This window comes from Mustela nivalis, assembly GCF_964662115.1.
Source record: "Mustela nivalis genome assembly, contig: HAP1_SCAFFOLD_2728, whole genome shotgun sequence".
NCBI lineage: Eukaryota > Metazoa > Chordata > Mammalia > Carnivora > Mustelidae > Mustela > Mustela nivalis.
The window spans coordinates 19,182-39,155 of NW_028133937.1; the positions used below are offsets into that span (position 1 = coordinate 19,182).

The 19,974-nt window shown below is 46.8% G+C and overlaps 1 protein-coding gene across 2 annotated transcripts; it reads right to left on the reverse strand.

Moving 5' to 3' along the window:
- Window positions 1-756: 756 nt before the first annotated feature.
- On the reverse strand, window positions 757-19,950 carry MTRES1 (mitochondrial transcription rescue factor 1). Of its 2 annotated transcripts, none has more exons than XM_082751221.1 (4): window positions 19,568-19,950; window positions 11,909-12,387; window positions 9,945-10,017; window positions 757-5,900 (listed from the first exon to the last, which is right to left on the reverse strand). In XM_082751221.1, exons 2-4 carry the CDS (start codon window positions 12,373-12,375, stop codon window positions 5,721-5,723), a joined length of 720 nt encoding a protein of 239 aa, XP_082607347.1. In that variant the 5' UTR covers window positions 12,376-12,387; window positions 19,568-19,950; the 3' UTR covers window positions 757-5,720. The 2 variants fall into 2 exon arrangements, with proteins under 2 accessions (XP_082607347.1, XP_082607346.1); XM_082751220.1 differs by lacking the exon at window positions 19,568-19,950 and adding an exon at window positions 18,365-18,482 and having other exon boundaries at window positions 5,621-5,900.
- Between the last annotated feature and the right edge of the window lie 24 nt (window positions 19,951-19,974).

Genomic DNA, 19,974 nt, shown 5'->3' on the forward strand with positions numbered 1-19,974 from the left:
TTATGATAACTAGATCTCAGGTGAAATAAATGGTTTCCCATTGTGTTCAAATAGAACTGTTTCTTAACTAGCAATAAATGAAATCTTAGCTTTTCAGGTCAGCAGGAACACGCAGCATGGCCTAGGAGCACTGGCCAAACGTGGCTTTTGCCAGGGCCTAGTTTTACAGGGGGAGGCCTGTTCATTGATTTTAAGGAGTAAGAATTCATTTGTTCTTCTAAAGGGAGTTTGTGTTCCGGATAGTGAACTGTGTCCTTGACAGAGGTGGAGAACACGTCATGCCACAGCTCATCCTTCCAGAAGCTCCTACAGTGTGGCAGCTGGGTCCTTAAATTACAGGGAGTTCACGTTTTTGTAAGCGCTCCCTTTCTCTGAGCCCACTAATGGCTTAGGGACTTGACATACGTTATTTCATTTAATCCTCACAGGAACCCTGTTTCTATCTCCCATTTTACAGATGAAGCTGCTTCTAGGAGTTGAGTAACTAGGTCGAGGTCAGACAGCTGGCCCAGCCAGGTGCTGCTAATGATGACTGGCTTGACTCCGAAGTCCGTGCTCGAGATTTCGGTGCCACGCCTGACATGGCTGCGTGCAGTAAACTTCTCCGTCTTTCTGCCTAAGGGGCTCCTGCTGTTTAACTTGGGGTTGTTCTGTCCAGGAGCTGCCTGAGTGTTTGACTTGAGAAAGCTTTCAGTGCAGAGAGCAGAACGAGAAATACAGTAAGAATCATCTCGTCCTCTAAAGGAAGTGCGTTCATTCTGCAAAAATATTTAAGATTTTTATTTATTTGAGAGCAAGAACAAGCAGAGGGGAGTGACAGAATGAGAGGGAGAAGCCAGCTTCCCACCGAGCAGGGAACCCGCCATGGGGCTCGATTCCAGCACCCCAAAATCATGACCTGAGTCAAAGGCAGGCACTTAACCCATTGAGCCACCCAGGGGCCCTGCAAAAGTATTTGTAATGCCAGCTATCTCCTGGGCACTCTTCCATGACTCTAACAAGTCTTCAACTCATTAATTGGTAGTTAGGAGGCCTTGGAGAGAAGGGTCTGGTGGTAAACACCACCAAACCTAACCTCTCTTGCCTGAAACCGAATTCCAAGCTGCACGTGGGTAATAAGCGGACTGCGAAGTTGGGCTCCTCGGCTCAGTGCCGACAGCTGAGGCCACAGCCGATGGAGGAGGGTTGGGTTCTGGCCTGAGGCAGCCGCAGGCCCACAGCTTCCCGACTCTCCTGCTTCTCCCAGACTGGAAACGCTCCTGCTAAGAGGCTGTGAATGCCAGCTGCAGAGCTCCATAGCCTTGGTCTTCCCGGTGTTCGGTTCCTGCTACTTCTGACACAGGTATTAAACCTAAGTCTCCTCCTCGGTGTGGATGCGGGGAAGCGTCAGCTCAGGCACAGCGTGGGCATGGGGGGGCCTGTGCCTCGGCCGATGCAAGACCCCTGGTGACGGGTGCCGTCTGGTCAGGTTGTTGCTGGTTGTGTTGCTTCAAAGGAGAGTTGGCTGCTGTCATTTTAGCCTCACCTTTTGCGTCTCTGCATCAGAATCAAGAGGTAAGGGCTCTCCTTTACGTCAGAAAGAAAAATCTATGCTTTGCAAGGGGGCAGGAAGTATCTAATAGGAAGCCTTCTGAGTGGGGCTCTGGAAATCACTATTATAGTCCAGAACTCTAAACAGAAATGGCCCATTTTAGACACTTGCTGTTCTACCCTGACTGCAGTTTTGGGGGCTTCACTTATCTGCCTTGGGGAAGGTCTCATCATCTTTAAGAATTCTGTCCCAGGGGCGCCTGGGTGGGTCAGTGGGTTGGGCCTCTGCCTCTGGCTCCGGTCTTGATCTCAAGGTCCTGGGATCAGGCCCCAGATTGGGCTGCTTGGCGGGGAGCCTCCTTCCCCCTCTCTCTCTTCCTGCCTCTCTGCCTACTTGTGAACTCTCTGTCAAATAAAGATAAAATCTCTAAAAAAGAAGAAAAAAAAAAAGAAAGAAAGAAAAGAATTCTGTCCCAGGAGGGGCTCCTGGGTGGTACAGTCAGTTAAGCATTCGTCTCTTTGATTTTTTGGCTCAGGTCATGATCTCAGGGTGGGTAGATCGAGCCCCACACCAGGCTCCTTGCTGGGTGTGGAGTCTGCTTGAGGGTCTTTCTCTCCTCTTCTCCCTCTGCTCCCTACCCCCACACTCTCTCCGAAAAAATAAAGTCCCAAGATAGAAGGCCCACTGGGTACAGATGTCATCTCTACGGAAGAATCAAGAAGGGCATCCTGCGTGATCCATGTCCTCGAGGACATTTGCATGTCCTTGCAAATTCCTACTTTCACTGGCCTGCTTCTGATACGCCTGCTTAACCAAAAACGAACAGAAAACCCCATAACCCAACGTGCAGGTCTTTGAGAGGATCAGGAAAGCGGCAGTCTCGGAAAGCTGCCTCCAACCTCAGGGCCTTCAGAGAAATTCCAGGGGGCGGACTATGGAGTAGCAGCTACCAACAGTAGAAGGACAGCAGGTTGTGGGGGCCCTTCCTGTGCAGGAAAAGAATTTACTGAAGAACGCGTGGTAAAAGCAACCGCATCTCTTTACACCTAGACTAGCCAAGGGGAGCAAGCCGACTGGGGCTGGGGCTGGATGAGGCTCCGCCCACAGTGCTAGGCACTTCCAGGGGGAAACTTCCGGTGTGCATCCGCAGTCCCACCCAGTGATGTGCTGGTAGATGTTTAGGAAATGACTCTCCAAGGGAAAAATAAGTACTGGTTTTTGATGATTGCGATTTCCAAGGTGAAAATACTACCACAGGTGACTCCAAGCTTCCTATGTGACCTGCTGAAAGCAGTTTGGGAGATGCCCTCTTTCCGCTCTCAAGTCCACTCCACGGAGTTTCTGCTGTCCTACACTACTCCCCGGCGATTGTCAGTAATCTCATTGATAATCTGACGGCACCTTTCTGTAAGCCAAATGTGTGACTGAGATGAGGCAGAACTTGAGCCAAGTGTCACTTTTCCTGGCCGGATACAGGCGGCACCTTTAGAAGGTTCACGGAACGTCAACACCAGCACCCTAACCGCAATCTTTCTTTTCAGCTTCTTAGAAAATGCTACTTCTGTTTCCATCTCCCCAGTCATCACTAACCAAAAAAACTGGGACTTAAGAAATATCCCCCAAAGGTCTACTTTTCTCTACAAAATGTTAAAAAGATGAAGAAATGATAGCCTAGCCATCTATATAATTTCCCAGGGAAGACAACAGATGCTATTTGGCAGAGAAATGCTATTAGCGTCGTATTTCCTAGAGGGCAGCAACTTCTTTGAAAGAATTAGCCATCATTACTGATAAACGGGCTAGATCAGCCTCTACCGAAGTAGTCATAACAAAAAAAACAAAACTTGCCATCCCATTAGAGCAGGGTGTCTCAACCTCATCTCTACTCATTTGGGGTCCAGTAACTTTATTGTGGGGTGTCCTGTCACTGAAGGACATGTAGAGGCATCACTGGTCCCTATCTACTTGATGTCCCTAATCCCCCCCGCCCCACAGGCTGTGACACCTGAGAGGTCTCTAGACATTGACCAACGTGAAATCACTCCTGGCTGAGAACCACTGCACTAGAAACATATACATCTTAAATCTTTTCCAATTTTAATTTTCACAGAGGTGGCGTTGCCACGGTGGCAATAGAAAGCAACTGTCATTTGGGTGAAGTAATGGGTGAGTTTCCAGAGTTCTGTGAATCCTTACGGACTGCTTTTGTTTCTATTTCATAACCGTGTTCCAAGTCCCTCGCACTGCAGACAACTCTAAGAGCTCAGTTGTTGCCACGGACCCTCGCCAAACCAACATTCTCCATGAGATTTTTTTTAGTTTTATTTTTTAAAACAGAGAGGTCTGGCGTGTGGCCCCGAATGCTGCAAACAGCTAGGTGAGGTCCTAATTACCAAAAGTTTCAAAAAGCCTTTCAAGTGGCTTTTCCTGCTTCCTAGCTAGCAATAGCACCTCTTACCTCATACAACACATTTTGATTTTCTCCTTCCTTTGAACACATGAAAACGTGTACATGACTATTAGTACCCCGGTCCCCATTTGACCAATGAGGAAGCTGAAGCCCAGAGACGGAGGTCAAACTGTAACCAAGGTAACCCGACTTACTAATGACAAGACTGAGCCTAAAAACCAGGACCCCTGACACATCCCTCGATCATGCTGTCACTCACAAGACTTCTTAGTCTTTCTACAACTTTCTAAAGAGAAGAGGAGGGTGGGAAGGAGGAGGAGAGAGAGGGAGAGCGAGACAGGGACGGAGGAAGAGGAAATGAGAAAAAGTAAAGACATTAGTCTCCTAAATTATAATTCAGAACTAAGTCCTGTTAAAATTAAAGTTTTTACTGGTAACGCAGTAAAGCCCAATTAACAAGTGGTAAAACGGAAACATTCCCTCTGTTGCTTTGCACATTATGTTGTCTTTCTTCCTGAGAGCTTACTTAAGCTTTCAAATAAAGATCAATTTTTTGGAGTCTTCTGAAATTCAGGGTGTTAAGGCCTCCACACTCATGGGCCCAGACATCCCCCTGCTTTGGGCCACAGAAGTTTCCCTTCATTGTCAGTTAACCTGAATTCTCAAGAATTCCTAGAGGGCAATAAAAGGACCCAGGCACAGCCAGTCTTTTTTCCATGACACCATCTAATGGGTCTCTACTTGAGTGGACTCTTCAAGTGCTAGGAAACTGTTCCTGGGAGTCTACAAACCAATTTATTTCTGCAGATGTCCTTTTCTTAGATGACGTGTATTATGTGTGTGTCCCTTCTAATACTATTATTTTTTTAGGCTTTCTTCTTTTTACAGCACTTTCTTGAGAATTAGAATAATTGGTCTCTCTTTGTTCTCTTCGTTGATAATATCTGTGTTTCCCTTAAAACCCACTACTAAAATCTACTTTCTCCCAAAAATTAAACTCTCAGCTTATTACCCTAAGCTGGGACACGAGTCATCCTATTTTTTTCTGTAAAAGGTCAGATAGTAAATATTTTAGGCTTTGTGGGATACCTAGGGCCTCGGTTCATATATTCCTTCCTTCTTTTAACAATGTTTTAAAAATGTAAAAACCATTCTTGAATGCCATAAAAAAGGCCTCTTGGGGCCCCCTGCCCTAAACGATTACTGTTCATTGGGCCCTAACTAGCCCATTTGCAGTGAGCTGGAACAACTTCACGTATCTATCCTTCTGAAGACAAACTGAAGGGAACGAAAGCTCACAAATCGGTGATTCAGAAGGGCTGGTGGAGAAAGGGGTCTCCCAAAGGATATGAAGGGTGACCCTGACTTCAACTGGTTTTGCCATTAAGAAGTCTGAACCCAGGGAAGCTGGTCGGCAGGGACAAAACTGAAACGGAGGCACAAACAACAAGGCCAGTTATTTGACACAGATTCCCGACGTAGTCGCTGTGCGGAACAGCAGGCTTGGCACTGAAACTCTCTCTGGGGTTAGTTCACTCAGGACACATCTCATTCATGCTCATGAGGCCAATATGAGGCCAAAGCGAGCACCAATCAAGCTCTGGAGAGGATTCCGGGCCACGGGCAGCGTCTCCAAGCTATGGCTCCCCATGTCCATAAAAGAGCTCCGCAGATTCCACTAAAGGTGAGGTGACTTTATTTGAATAAAAATGTCCTCTTTTGAAGCTGGCCCTTCCCTCCATCACTAGAAAGCAGTTTTATTAATATAAAGCAATCCGTTTATTTAGACATACTCTTTTTAGGCAACTTTAACTTTTTCCACCGGCGTAACACCACTCTGTACTTTTCACTTTCTGTTTTCTCCTCCAACACTTTTTTCAGGAGAACCCTCATTACTGTCTCTGTTTCTGCTTCTTTATCCTCTCCAATCAGAAGATCCAATGTATCTCCCACTTTCACCTGAAAATGGAAAGAAAACTCAGCCTTCATTGCATTTTGGGAAACGCAGGCTAATGCAAATGTCTTTTTTTTTTTAAAGTTTATTTTTTTAGTCATCTTTATACCCAACATGGGGCTTGAACTCTCAGCCCTGAAATCAAGAGCTGCATGTTCCACTGACTGAGCCAACCAGGTGCCCCGCAAATGTCCTTGCTTTGAGTTTTTATCCGGGAACCATCATTACCCAGAGCACCATGTGAGAAAGGTTAGTGATTCTGCTGAAACCGTCCCTTATCAATGGTGCCTCCAGATGAAAGGGCCTCGCTCAGAGGATGCCTCCGACACTCGTGCCCAATGCCATCCGTGTCCTTCCATCAGACCTAGACAGCCGCCTGCTCACAGCAGCTCTGGTGTGGTGTGGCCCACTCACTCCCCTCTACTGGATGACTGAAGGCGACACACGGAGGGATTTGTTTCGGTAACAGTGACAAGAGGCAAAGAAAGTGGGGCACAATCAGAGAGAGCACGAGCATAGTAATTATTGCCAGCGCTGAGAAAGTAATTTCCAGTGTAACTTTTCATTGATTTCGACCCAGATGAGCTATGTAACTGTGGATGGGGCAGTCTGTTGAAAATTAGCCGCTATGGAAGAACATTCAGCTGTATCTCTTAGAGAAATGGAGAACTTCTTCTCTAGCACTGAGTAGCCCCGGTGATGCCACATCATCAAGAAGACAGGACTCAGTTCACAAAGACAGAAGGATCAATCTGGACGCTGACTCAATGGGTTCAAAGGGCTAACATCAAACCCGTTCTTGTCCAGGTGGGACCCTTAGGCTGATTAGTCCCGGTCATGTCCCAGGGCAGTCACAGCAGTGTCGCCAGGGACAGCCCATGGTGGGTACCTGGTCCTGGCAGGTCAGGATTTCAGGATCTGCCCACTGACTCGGGAAGGAGCTAAACGGACCCAGGTGTCATATGCTCTTTCCGCTAGGACACAAGCTAGGACTGACTGGGGCCACCTCAGACCACTCACCACTGCTTCCCAGGAGGTGGGCAGCAACCCCATGTTTGGGCCATGGACTCGAAGTGGGGATACGTGGCCATTTAAGAGTCTACTGGAGGGTTTCTGTTTAAGAAATATGGTGCCACTTTTACCTTATTTTCTGATTAATGTTCTCTGAGGCCGTCCTAAATTCATGCTGTCAAAAACATCTGCACCTTACCTGGGCAAACTCCTATTTGTTCTCCCACCCACTCAAGGGCCCAGTATTCAGTCCACAACGTGGGAATGCACACCTCGGCCACCATGCCACACTCGTCAGCCTAGAGCAGTTACATGCGAAACTCACGTAGCAGCTGGTTATAAACCATTAACCTTTTCCCCTCTGGGCTGAGAAGCAAAATGGCTCAAACCGCAAGGAAGCATGGAGGCTGCTTCTCCCCTGGGTCTGAAGGATGGGCTGACCCAGGCATCATCTAGGGGGTCTGTCCTCCTACAGTTCTCATGAGTTCAATTAAAAAAAAAAAAAAAAAAAAAAAGACCATTTGCCCCAACTGTGCGGACATTTAAAATCCATGTCCGGGACACCTGGGTGGCTCAGTCGGTTAAGCGTCTGCCTTTGGCTCAGGTATGATCTTGGAGTCCCAGGATGGAATCCCACATCAGGCTCCCTCCTCGGCGGGGACTCTGCTTCTCCCTCTGCCCCCAACCCCATTTGTGTTCTCTTTCTCTCACACTCTAAAATTGTAAAATCTTAAAAAAAAAAAAAAAAAAAAAAAAAAATCAATGTCCAGAAATACAAGGTTTGAGAGCATTTCAAATGCTTTTACATTTTTCAGCATGGCTTTATTAAGATGCACTTTTTAGTAAGTAACACCCGCATGTGATACCGAAGATACACAGAACCAACCCTCCTTCGTGTCCCTTCTCAAGCTGCTGGGTGTCCTGCGTGCGGCTGAGCCGCAGAGGCCTCTGGGAGCTTAGCAGTGAGCAGGGAAGGAAGGCTTTTAGCCAGTCAATCCCGGGGAGCGGGGAGTTGAGGAAGCTTCAGTCCTTTTGTGTAAGTCAGCAGGCCCTGGCTCGCCACGGCACAGACAGGCGGCCTGCTCGGAGCTGCAGCACCACAAACCCGCCTGACCCTTGAGGGCCGGTGGCCAGGCACAGCCCCGTGCGGCTGGCCTCGGAAGGGGAGGTGTCCTTTATTCCCTGCAAGGGCCTGTCCTCCTTCACGCGGGAGACAGCACAGCAGACACAAAGCAACACTGGTTGGGATTAAGGGCTGTTCCAAATATCTACATTTCAAATCTCCCCTTAGCTGCAGTTACTATGGCTACAGGCCTCCTAGTAACAAGGCAGTCGAGTGTTAACACTGGCCCCTTCCTCTGCTGACCCTCAGGAGAAATCTGGAAGGCAGCCGAGACAAGAGAACACCCAAGGCAGAATGCAGCAGCAGCAATTAGACTGTAGTTAACAATGTCTCAAAGCAGAGGGGGGGGAAGATGGACTTGTGGCGTTTGTAAATGAGGCCCTGGCACAGAGGCGTGGTGCTCGCAGAGCAGGTCCTGTCTTAGAACACTGCAGCTGAGGAGAGGGGGCAGGGCTACACGCAGGCAAAAGCAATTATGGGAGAAGAGGAGCCTGATCTCCAGAGGCACGTCTGTAGCGCCTGATTTCCCGCAGCTCACAGAGCCATGACTGACGTGCTGAACCTGCCGGGTCGGGTGCCATCACAGATCATGGACCGTGGGACTGGGCGGCCGAGATGAGCACTGGGGAGTGCCCCCTCCTCCTGTCTGTTTAGCCATGAGAGCCTGTAGGATCCCAGAGAGCAAGGTCTCTGAAGAAAGCCTCAGTGCTGATCCGGATCCATGGCCAACAGCTCACACCCTCCCATGCCCCACAGCAAAAGGATGTAGCTCAAGCCCTCCATCACCAGGGGAGTTGTGAAACATGAAACAAGCTTCGAAGCCACCTACAAAAGTGTGTCTGACTTCCCGGGAACATTTGTTCTCTAGACACTAAGAGTGAGGTTATGTCTGCTGATGCCTCGTATGTCTTTGTCTCCCAAGCTTTTTTTTTTTAAATATTATTATTTACTCATTTGAGATGGAGAGACACAAAGAGTGTGTGCATGAGCAAGCAGGAGTAGAGGAGGGAGAGGGAGAAGCTGGCTCCCTGCTGATCCTGCAGCCCCTGATCCCAGGACGCTGGGATCATGACCTAAGCCAAAGGCAGATGCTTAACCACCTGAGCCACCGGGCATTCCCCTTCCAAACTTTTTTTAAACAGTCTCTGTCATACACCTTTTTATTGTGCTTCGTTAACTTTTACCATCATTACTATTTTTCCAATTATGAAAGTGATCCATACTTAAAAAAATTAAGAAAATAGAAAGAAGAAAATATAACCCATAATGGCCCAAAGATAAATACTAGTATTACTAATTTCAGACGTAGGTACACATGCAACTTATTTCTGCAATACACAATTTATACACACACACACACACATATGTGTGTGTATGATTTATAACAACACTGGATGCTGGGAATACATTTTCTTATACCTGATTTCTTTCACTTAACGACAGTACTGCTATGGACCTGTTAGAAAACAGGAAGTGTCCTTTCTAATGGCTGCTCTGTGCACAGAGCAGGGCATGTGGCAAGTGTCGCGGGTACGGATGAACTGACCAGAATCACACACCCACTCAGCTCACAGCCATCCACTGGGATCGCTACACAATCAATTCTTCTTAGTCTCATTATTAGCTCTTCATGGGACTAATGAGTCAGTTAACAGATTTTTGCCAATTGTGATAGTGGTCCATCTTCAAATTTTAAGGAAAAAAGGAAAGTTTTCTCTTAAGGACATCAAGGCTGCAGAAGAGCAAGTGGTCTGTGTCACCAAGTTGGCTGGTGATTCTCACTAGCTTGACCAGGCCTCTGGGGAGTCACAGAGCGTGCAACACAGACACAAAGGGTCACTGATGCCCCTGAGGGGAAGTCGGGGTGGCACTGGCAGAGAAAGAGACAAAAATATCTGCTGTCGGAATAGCTCACCGTTCTGCTTTTCTTCCACAATTTCTCCCCATTCAGCCTGAGCTCACCTTTGTAGAATGCATCTTCCACTTTGCTAAAAAAAAAGAAAGAAAAAAAAAAGTCAAATGCTTTGAAACAGAAATACATTCAAAACAATTACACCAGTCTGAAAAAAAATAAAGAAACAGCTGCCGTTAAGGCTCATTCTGACAGTGACCAGCCTCTCCAGAAAGCCTCTATTCTGACTGCTGGGAAAGGGGGAGTCAGCTGCCTCCGTGTTTATCTCAAACAGCGAGACCCAGGGGCCCTTCTGAACGGACGCCAAACTGCGGCAGAGACGCGCAGACAATCACTGGGCAGGTAAGCTCTGGAAAAGCTCGGAGCACCCCCCGCCCCGACTCCTGTAGCAGCTGTCTGCAAAGTGGGAGCTCCCAGGGTTCATGACCACCAAAGGGCTCCAGGCTCTGAGAAAAAGAACAGGCACTACACGTATGGTGAGGCCATTGACAAACCCTCTGAGTCTGCACTGCGGTGGGGAAACTGCAATCCTGCAGCCGCCGATCTCTCCATTCAGTCCCTAGGGCAACCAGAGCAGGAGAGAGTGCGGAGAGAAATCCGTGAGCTCTTCTCTTGCCGCTCGGACTCCAGGTGGTTAACATCTGGGGTTCTGCTTGTAACAGCAGCAGCTACTTCTCTGGGGGAGAGAGAACCCCCCTACAAGCTGGCCAGATTTGAGAGCATATTCAGTAAATCCCCACGAGGAGGCCTATGGGCTCAGTTATCTTTACGAGTCCTTAAGTGTCATGGATTAAAAAATTAGACTACGCCATGAAATTAAGCCATAAAGGTATAAATTGCACATGGAACTCTGAACATATTATCCATACCATGATTTTTATCTTGTACGCAGTATGCACACAATTGTTAAACGAATGAACGAACAATGAAGGTCACTATTCTTATGTAATTACTCTAGCAGAGAACAAGAAGACTAAAGAAATCCTGAAAGTTCCACTTACCATCTCTGTGCACTACATATTGAACACACAGAATTTTCTTCGTAACAGCTAACATACAGTGAGTACCTACTATGTGTCAGGCACTGCTCTGTTATTTTTTTAAATTTAAATTCAATTTAATTAACATACAGCACATTCTTTCAGAGTAGAGTTCAGGGGTTCGTCAGTTGCATTAACACCCAGTGTTCATCCCATCACGTGCCCTCCTTAATGCCCATCACCCAGTCACCCCCCTCCCCACCGCAGCACCCCTCAGTTTGTTTCCTAGAGTTAAGAGTCTCTCATGGTTCGTCTCCCTGTTTTTGCCTTATCTTTCCTTCCCTTCCCCTACGTTCATCTGTTCTGTTTCTTAAATTCCACCTACAAGGGAAATCATATGGCATTTGTCTTTCTCTTATTTCACTTAGCATAAGACCCTCTAGTTCCATCCATTAAGATGCTTTAGGCAGAGAAGCACCAACTTCTAAAGTAGGCGCTACTTTACATTCTACAGATGAGAAAACCGAAGCTTAGGGAATTCGAGGAACTCTCCCAGGCTCACACAGAGCACGAAGGGTCTAGTTACACAGCCTGCGTTCTTGACCGCATGGCACAGCTTCTGTTGTTTCTAAAGCATACCTTCTTACCCTGTGGCATTTGTGAAACCCAGGCGTGGTTTCCTCTTGCTATATACTCTAACGTGGTCATGACTTTCCTCAAGACGCTGGTATTAAATCGACAGCTCATCTTAAGAGTCGACTGTGTCTTAGAATCAGGGAAATATGGCACGGGGGATGTGCGGCAGTGCCCTGCCTTGCTGCTGGAGTCAGGGTTCTCGTCTGTAGCAGGAAACAACTGCAACAAGTGACCGAAGGTCCTCCTGTATCTGTGGCTCCCCTCACCACAGACGGGCTGAGTGATGGAAACTCCTGCATTAAAATGACAAGATGACAAAGCATTTTGTAATAAAATGCACGTCAGACTTACTTTCTCCCGACATCTAGGCCTGTCTTGAGGATGACATCGTACCGAAAAGACTGCACCACTTTCTCCAGGTCTTTGTAGTCTTTGACCACACTGGGGTCTTCCTCGAGCCCCTCTTCTTGCTCACTCATCTCATGGTCACTCTCTTCCTCAGAGTCCTCGTCATCCTCGGCTTTCTGCAGAGTCTTCTTGGTGGACTTCTTAGAGCTTACATTACTCTTAAGTCTTATGGAAAGGGGGAAAATATATTCTGGAGATACTACAAGGCCTGGGAGTCTCAGCGAGAAAATGTTACGGAGGAACGTTTTACAATTTGATGTGTTTAACTGGGTACTAGAAAAATAGAAGTATCGATTCCAGGAAGCACAGAGTTTCGATGAAGGTGTCCCTTGCAGCGCGCCCCACAGTCCAATCCAGGCGTCTGGCTTCCTGAGAACGCTGGCAGGGAATCTGACACCCGTCATAGCCATGGCGCGTATAACCTGCAACAGACAATAATTCAGTTGTATGTCACAAGTGCAGTGTCCTGGCATTCTTACAACATAAACCATGCACACCACGAACTCTCCGTATGAGTACTGTACTTATTCTCCCCTACAAAAGACCACATTGGTCTGCACGTAGCCAGGGCCACGCGCTTTTCCGTGGTGAGTCGTCTAGCTGTGCTTTCCTCAGGAGGGTGGAACTAGCTATACTAAGATGTGTGAACACACCGGTTCTCCTCTTCTCCATCGGCCAAATTGGCTTGGATACTGATTACTACTGAAAAATATTAACACTTCTTCTCAAGGGTTTTGAGAAAATGATCTCAGGCACTTGGGTGGCTCAGTTGGGTAAGGGACTGCCTTCAGCTCGGGTCATGATGGGAGTTGTGCATTGGGGGGGGCGGTCCCTACTCAGCAGGGTGTCTGCTTCTCCCTCTGACCCTCCCCGCCTCATTCTCGCTCTCTCTCTTTCTCTCTCAAATAAATAAAACCTTAAAATAAAAAAAATCTCATGGAGAGAAAGACTATTTGCTGACATATGTCACATCCTTACAATACTGACTTTGTCAAGGAAGGACACCAAGTCATGACTTTATGAAACCCAGAATGAATCTCTAGACTTTATTTCAACCCCCAACCCCAGCAAATCAGAGCTAACAAGGTGCAGACTGGACAGTTACCTTTTACCTTCTTTTCCATCTTTCTCCTACTGTTTGAGGCATTGGCAAGTAGAGAAGGAAGGCGCCAGGAGACCCTAAGACACTAAGGTGCTGACACGCCAGAGAGCAGCCAATCCCTAAGTTACCTCAAAGAAACCATCTTATGATGGAAGCAACCTCTCCCAAGTACATCAAGATGGCTTTAGAGGCCATAATTTAGTAATATGAGAAGGGTAGCCATATGGTCCATATCCTCAAACCTTAAGTCTGTGAATGACTTTCCACGGTGCCAAGGCTATACCTTCAGACAGATTTCCAGATGGTTTCAAAGACGTCCTTCCTCCTTTCATCACTAAGTCTACAACAGCCAATTACCTATAAGCCCACTCAAAAGCACATAGCTACTTCCAAGTTATATATATATATTTTTAAAGATTTTATTTATTTATTTGACACAGAGAGAGATCACAAGTAGGCAGAGAGGGAGAGGGAAGCAGGCTCCCCACTAAGCAGAGCGCCGGATGTGGGGCTTGATCGCAGGACTCTGAGATCATGACCTGAGCGGAAGGCAGAGGCTTAACCCACTGAGCTACCCAGGTGGCCCCCAAGTTGTATTTGTTAACATCTTGGCTCTTATTTTTATTGGCATGAACAATGAGCTCAACTCTGTATCTCATTGCTGTTGGGACCCCAATCTGAGTCTTAACTGAGAAATAAAGCAGGCATAATTGAAGGGTTATTTTTCAACAGAACTAAATTTATTTATTTTTAGGATTTTATTTATTTATTTGACAGCGAGAAAGAGGGAGATCACAAGTAGGCAGGGAGGCGGGAGGGTGGTGGTGGAGTAGGCTCCCCACCAAGCAGAGAGCCTGATGCAGGGCTCGATCCCAGGACCCTGAGATCATGACCTGAGCAGGCCGAAGGCAGAGGCTTAACCCACTGAGCCACCCAGGCGCCACCAGAACTAGAATTTAAAATAATTTTTAAATGTTATAAAATGTACAAGTGCTCTAAAATACTGAGTGGAAACTATTGGAAGCACCCTTAAGAGAAATATTGAGACAAAAAATCTTTCTTATACATATTCTATCTAATTTAATAGAGTATGAATAATAACTATGCATAGGAAAAAACCCTTAAATTTTATAGAAAAAGGGATAAAGAAAGAAAATAGTGTATTTCAGTAGTTCCTAGACTTTGTATTTCATGGATCACTACAATCAAAAATTAAGGAGTTCCTGGCTGGCTCAGTTGGTAGAATATGTGACTCTTGACTTCTGGTAATGGGTTTGAGCCCCACACTGGGTGCAGACATTACTTAAAACCTTTAAAAAAAAAAAAAAAGAAAAGAAAAAGTTACCTAATGGTGGACTTTTTGCCAAGTAAAGATTTTTTTTAAGTTGAAATTGCTACTCTTATTACCATAATTTAAGAGAAAGAAGATTTTAATGATTATTATGTGAAACATATTTTCAGGTAGATATTTTGAAAAGAGTAAAAACTCAAACCATCCATATTCACTCTATGACAACAGCTGTTAAAATTTTAACATATATTCTTCACAGTGTAGTTTTAAGAAAAGTAATTTTATAAAATATTTTATTTATTTATTTGACAGAGAGAGATCACAAGTAGGCAGAGAGGTAGGCAGAGAGGGAGAGAGAGAGAGAGGGAGGGAAGCAGGCTCCCTGCTGAGCAGAGCCCAATGCAGGACTCGATCCCAGCACCCTGAGATCATAACCCGAGCCAAAGGCAGTGGCTCAACCCACTGAGCCACCCAGGCGCCCCAAGAAAAGTAATTCTCTCATGGGGAGAGCCTTTCATACCTTTCTGCCCATCCGAAACACACAAGAAGGTTAACCCTAAGTGGCCAGAGCTCTCTACTATCAACCTCAGAAATGACTGGTTAATAAGATGCTCTTATAATACAAAAGATAAAGATAGGCATTAATGATGATAATTTGCCTATCTTTTTCAAATTGTGGGTCATGAGCCATTATAAAATTTTTACTTTTCAAGAACCAAAACTGGGAATGCTGGGGGCTCAGTCAGTGAAGCATGTGCCTTCAGCTCAGGTCATGATCTTGGGGTCCTGGAATCACTCCCTGAAACCTGGCGTCATGCTCCCTGCTCAGCGAGGAGCCTGCTTCTTCCTCTCCCTGTGCTTGTGCTCTCCGGTGCTTTCTCTCTTGCTCTCTGTCAAACAACTAAATTAAAAAAGAATCTTTTTTTAAAAGAATTAAAACTGAAATGTGTAGATTACAGTGTATCACATACGGTAAGAGTAAATACGGTCTTTTTTTTTGAAGATTTTATTTATTTATTTGACAGACAGAGATCAGAAGTAGGCAGAGAGGCAGGCGGGGGCAAAGCGGGGTGGAAGCAGGCTCCCCGATGAGCAGAGAGCTCCATGCGGGGCTTCGATCCCAGCACCCTGAGACCATGACCTGAGCTGAGGGCAGAGGCTTTAACCCACTGAGCTACTCATGTGCCCCAGAGTAAATACTACTTTATGAAACTTTCATTATAATACACATACACATATGTAAGTATACATACACATATACTGGGTCATAATGGAAAATATATTTAGTAAAAATAATATAAAAAAAAAAAGTTTGAAAACACTGGCCTAAGTGACTTCAGCAAAGCCTATTTTGCTATCAGGTGTGACGCCAAAGGCTGTATGCATGCCACGAGCTGAGAACCTGGCTGCACGTTCCCCACAATGAACAATACTCCCAGGGCTGCATGTGTGGGCAGAGATGAAAACGGTAGCCTCTCCGGGATCACTTTACACATGGCCTTCATTTTACAGATGAGCACAAATGAGACTTGGAGCAATTTAACAATCTGCTAGTTCATACAGCTAGTAACCCGTACAGCCAGGATTCCAAAGACAAGTCTTCTTAATGATCATTGTTTACTACGTGTCAGGCCCTGCTCTACCTATTATTTCATTTATTCCTTCCTAACAACCCATCTCAGTGACACATCACACAAATACTAAGTGGATTCGAGGCACCTGGATGGCTCAGTGGGTTAAGCTTCTGCCTTTGGCTCAGGTCATGATCCCAGGGTCCTGGGATCGAGCCCGCATCAGGCTCTCTTCTCAGTGGGGAGCCTGCTCCCCATCCCCTACCCCGTCTCTCTCTGCCTGCCTCTCTGCCTACTTGTGATCTGTCAAATAAATAAAATATTAAAAAAAAAAATACTAAGTGGATTCAAACCCAGGCTCCGTGGGTTAAGTCAAGGCTCTTTACCACCATGCTGAACTGTCAGTCAGTCTTCTGACTCCAAACCCACTGTTCTTTCTGCTACTCCATGAAATAGATGTCTCACTTCTCTTTAACAAAAACCAACTTTCACCAAGTGCAACACCAGAGAGAATGGACAGTTTCAGGAGTAGAGGAGTGGGAAGAATTACCGCCCCAACTTAGAAGAAATCTAAGAGCAGACATCCTGGCGGAGGGAAGTCTTGTCTGTCAGTCTCTGGAATCGCACACTTCCCTCCCAAAGTTCTGCCATTACACCACACTGTCCTCTTCTATGAGGAATGCCTGGATATGATGCTGCTTTTTGAGATATACCACGAATACATTATATTTACCTACACTAGGAAACTTTTACCAGCACAAAGTGACTATTTAAAATCATACTCACATAGAAGAACAACATAACCAAAATGTCCAGCCAAGCATTACCTTTGTGCTGATTAGCTACTCCCTCTTTGTGATCTGCTTCACTCTGGCAAACACTGGCACATTAGGGACGTAAGACTGAGAAAACCCGCTAACCTAATTTTTGCCTGCATATGCCAGGTACCCACTAGACTAGGCCCATACATAAAGCATACAGTCCTTGTCCTCAAGGAACGGCTATTCAACTGGAATGTGGTCAAGTCAACTGGCGGTCAGAGAACCTGAGTGAAAACCCAGATCCAAAGGAGGCTGGATCCTGCAGAGGCTAAAATGCTCAGAGCGGAGATGCCAGAGAAGAGTTCTCATGGCAAAGGAAGCCTGAAACAGAACTTTGGGGAAACAGCAAGTTACAACTGCTTTATTTTTTACTTTCTAACGGACCACTCTCATTAGCATGCTGTTATTTCTCTCACTGAATAACCAACCAACGTTCTCTTAATCCTACTATACCCCCCAGCTACAATTTTTCTAGTTCCTCTTTACAACAAAATTCCTCGGAAACAGTTGTCTTCACTCTTCTTAATCCCTCTCATTTTCTAAGCCCAAAAGGTCATGTTAGTCCTCCTCTCCTTTGACTTGGCCGCAGCCATCTGAGACAACGGACCACTCCTCTCTTCTTCACTTGGCTTCCAGGACACCTTGCTTCTGGTTTTCCTCCCACTTTACCTGCTGTTTCTTCCCTTCTCCCAGGCATCTTAATGTTGGTGGGCCCCAGGGCTCAGTTTTTGGCCTGCTTCTCTTCTACATTCACGTTATCTAGCTCAGTTCTGTCAGCTTTGACAAATGCTTCTCAAGACACCAAACACTTCCATGGCTTTAAACGCTTCCTATATGCCAACTACTCCCCAGGCGTTTCTCCCAAGTTCCAGACATGTGTATCTGTGCGTAAGTGTTAATACAGCAGGCTCGAGTCTATCCTTAGAAAGGCCTGCTTGCAAGGTGGGCCTCTAGAAACCTAGATTTCTGGATTCTCAGAACTGACAGGAGTCGCTCACTGGGTCTAAACTGTTTGTACAGTTTCTTATGCTGAGTACCTGCTTTCCTTCTGGGAGTCTTGAATTTTGGTACATGCCAGGCAGACAGTGCCCATGTAACTAAAGGCAATCAACACCTGGGCAGAGGCTTTAAAGAGCATCCCTGATAGACAAACTTCACACATGTTGTCACAATCTGTTGCTGGGGACTTAAGCATATCCTTTTTGATTCCACTGGGAGACAACTCTTGGAAGACCACCTGGTTTCCTGCACTCTTGGTCCTGAGTCTTCTCCCTTTGCTGACTGTGCTTTGTATCTTTTTGCTGTGATAAATCAAAGCCACCAGCCACAGCCAAGTCCTGCTGAATCTTCCCAATCAGTGAACCTAGGGGCAGTCTTGGTGACCCCAGACACAATATCCAAATGCCTGACTTCTCCACTTGGGTGTGTAACAGGTATCTCAAGTTTTACTGGTCCAAAAACAAACTCCTGACATGTCCCCAACCCTAAATCTGTTCCACCCGTAGCCTTCCCCATCTCAGTGAATGATAACTCTACCCCTATAGGTGCTGAGAACAGACGTTTCCAGTCATTCCTGACCCTCCCTCACACCCATATCCAATGTCAGGAAGTTACGTTGGCTGTATCTTCAAAACATGTCCAGCATCCCATCACTTCTCACCACTTCCACAGATTAAACCATCATGGCAGATGATGACAGCAATACTATAAAGGCCATTTTCCACAGGTTCCATTTTCCACAGAGCCGTGATTCTTTCAAGAAGTAATTTATACTGTATCACTCCTACGAAAGCAGTGAGAAAAGGTTACAGGCTCTATGGGATCTGGCCCCCCCCCCCCCCCCATTCTCCAATGTCTTGCCACTCAACCTCTGGTCTCTCAAGTCCAGCCTCACTGGCTTTTCTGATGCTCTTCACATACAAGGGGAACATTTCTGGGTAAGGTCTTTGCCCCAGCTGCAACTAGAAATCTCTTACCTCAGACAACTGCATACATATCTCATTTTCTTCAACTCTTTCCTCAAATATCACCTCAATGCTGTCCATTCATTCCAATTTTATTTAAGAAGCATCTTGCCCTCTTACTCTGCTCTATTTTTTCCCCTCCATAGCACTTCTCACCTATCCATTTACTGGCTTTCTCTTTTTTTGACTGTTTCCCCTAATAGAATATAAACTCCTCAAACATAGAAATCTTCACCCCCATTTGTTTTCCTCTGCTGAATCCCAACTGCCTACAACAGTGCAGCACACGGTTAAGTGCTTAATTAACCACTGGAATGAAAGTAGATCAGCAGAAATGAAGCATGAAAATGAATCCAGAAAAGATCCCACAATGCTGGAGCTGGATTGAAGAGCAAAAGGCTAGCTCTCCAAAGGCCGTACCTATCCAAGTTTGGACCTGACCCAGAGAGCATGTGAATCATAGAAAGATCTTAAGCGGGGAAATGACCTGACAGAAGTGTTATTTTAAGAGTTCTTTGCCAATGGTGTGGACTGAGTAGTGGAGAGGAAAACGGCAGGAAGCCCGGAGGTCTGTGGTCAGATCTTCAGGGTAGATAAGATAGTGAACGAGCCGAAGCCTGTAAGTAAGCAAAGCAACGTCTGGAACAGAGGTAACGCGGCCCTTGACCTGCGGGACACTGGGGAATCGCTCCACGTTCGCGAGCCTGTTCATGAACTGCTCGATTAAGAACCCGGTCTAACCTCTTTGCAGCCTACTGTCGCTGAAAAGCGTCCCTTCTGGAGACCTCTCCGTTTGACCGCGGAAACTGGGGAGGCTGCCCCGACATACTTCCCACCCCCGCGGGCTGCGCACCTTCCCGGGTCTTCAAGGTCAAAGGAAACTGGACACCTGCGTCCTCAAGCTCTGGGTCTGCGTTTGGAGCCTGCAGTAGCGGCCGGGCCCAAGCGCGGACGGCCCCCGCAGCCCCCGGGTCCACAAGGCGTCCCGAGGCTGGCCGGGCCGGGACAAGACGCGGGAGATTCACGCGGAGTCCTGGCAGGAGCGCAGGCAGGGCAGAGGCGCTGGTCGCGCCCTTACTTCACAAGCGCGCGCCGGGAAGCAACAGAGTGGGCTCTAGCCGGGGTCACAACGCGCCCGACAGGGGCGCAGTTACGAGCACTCCGGGACCGCTCCTCCCTCCCTCGATCCCTCCCCACGGCCTGGCGCACCCGGCTCTCCAGGCCCCGCCCTGCCCCGCCCCGCCCCTTCCGTCGGCGCCG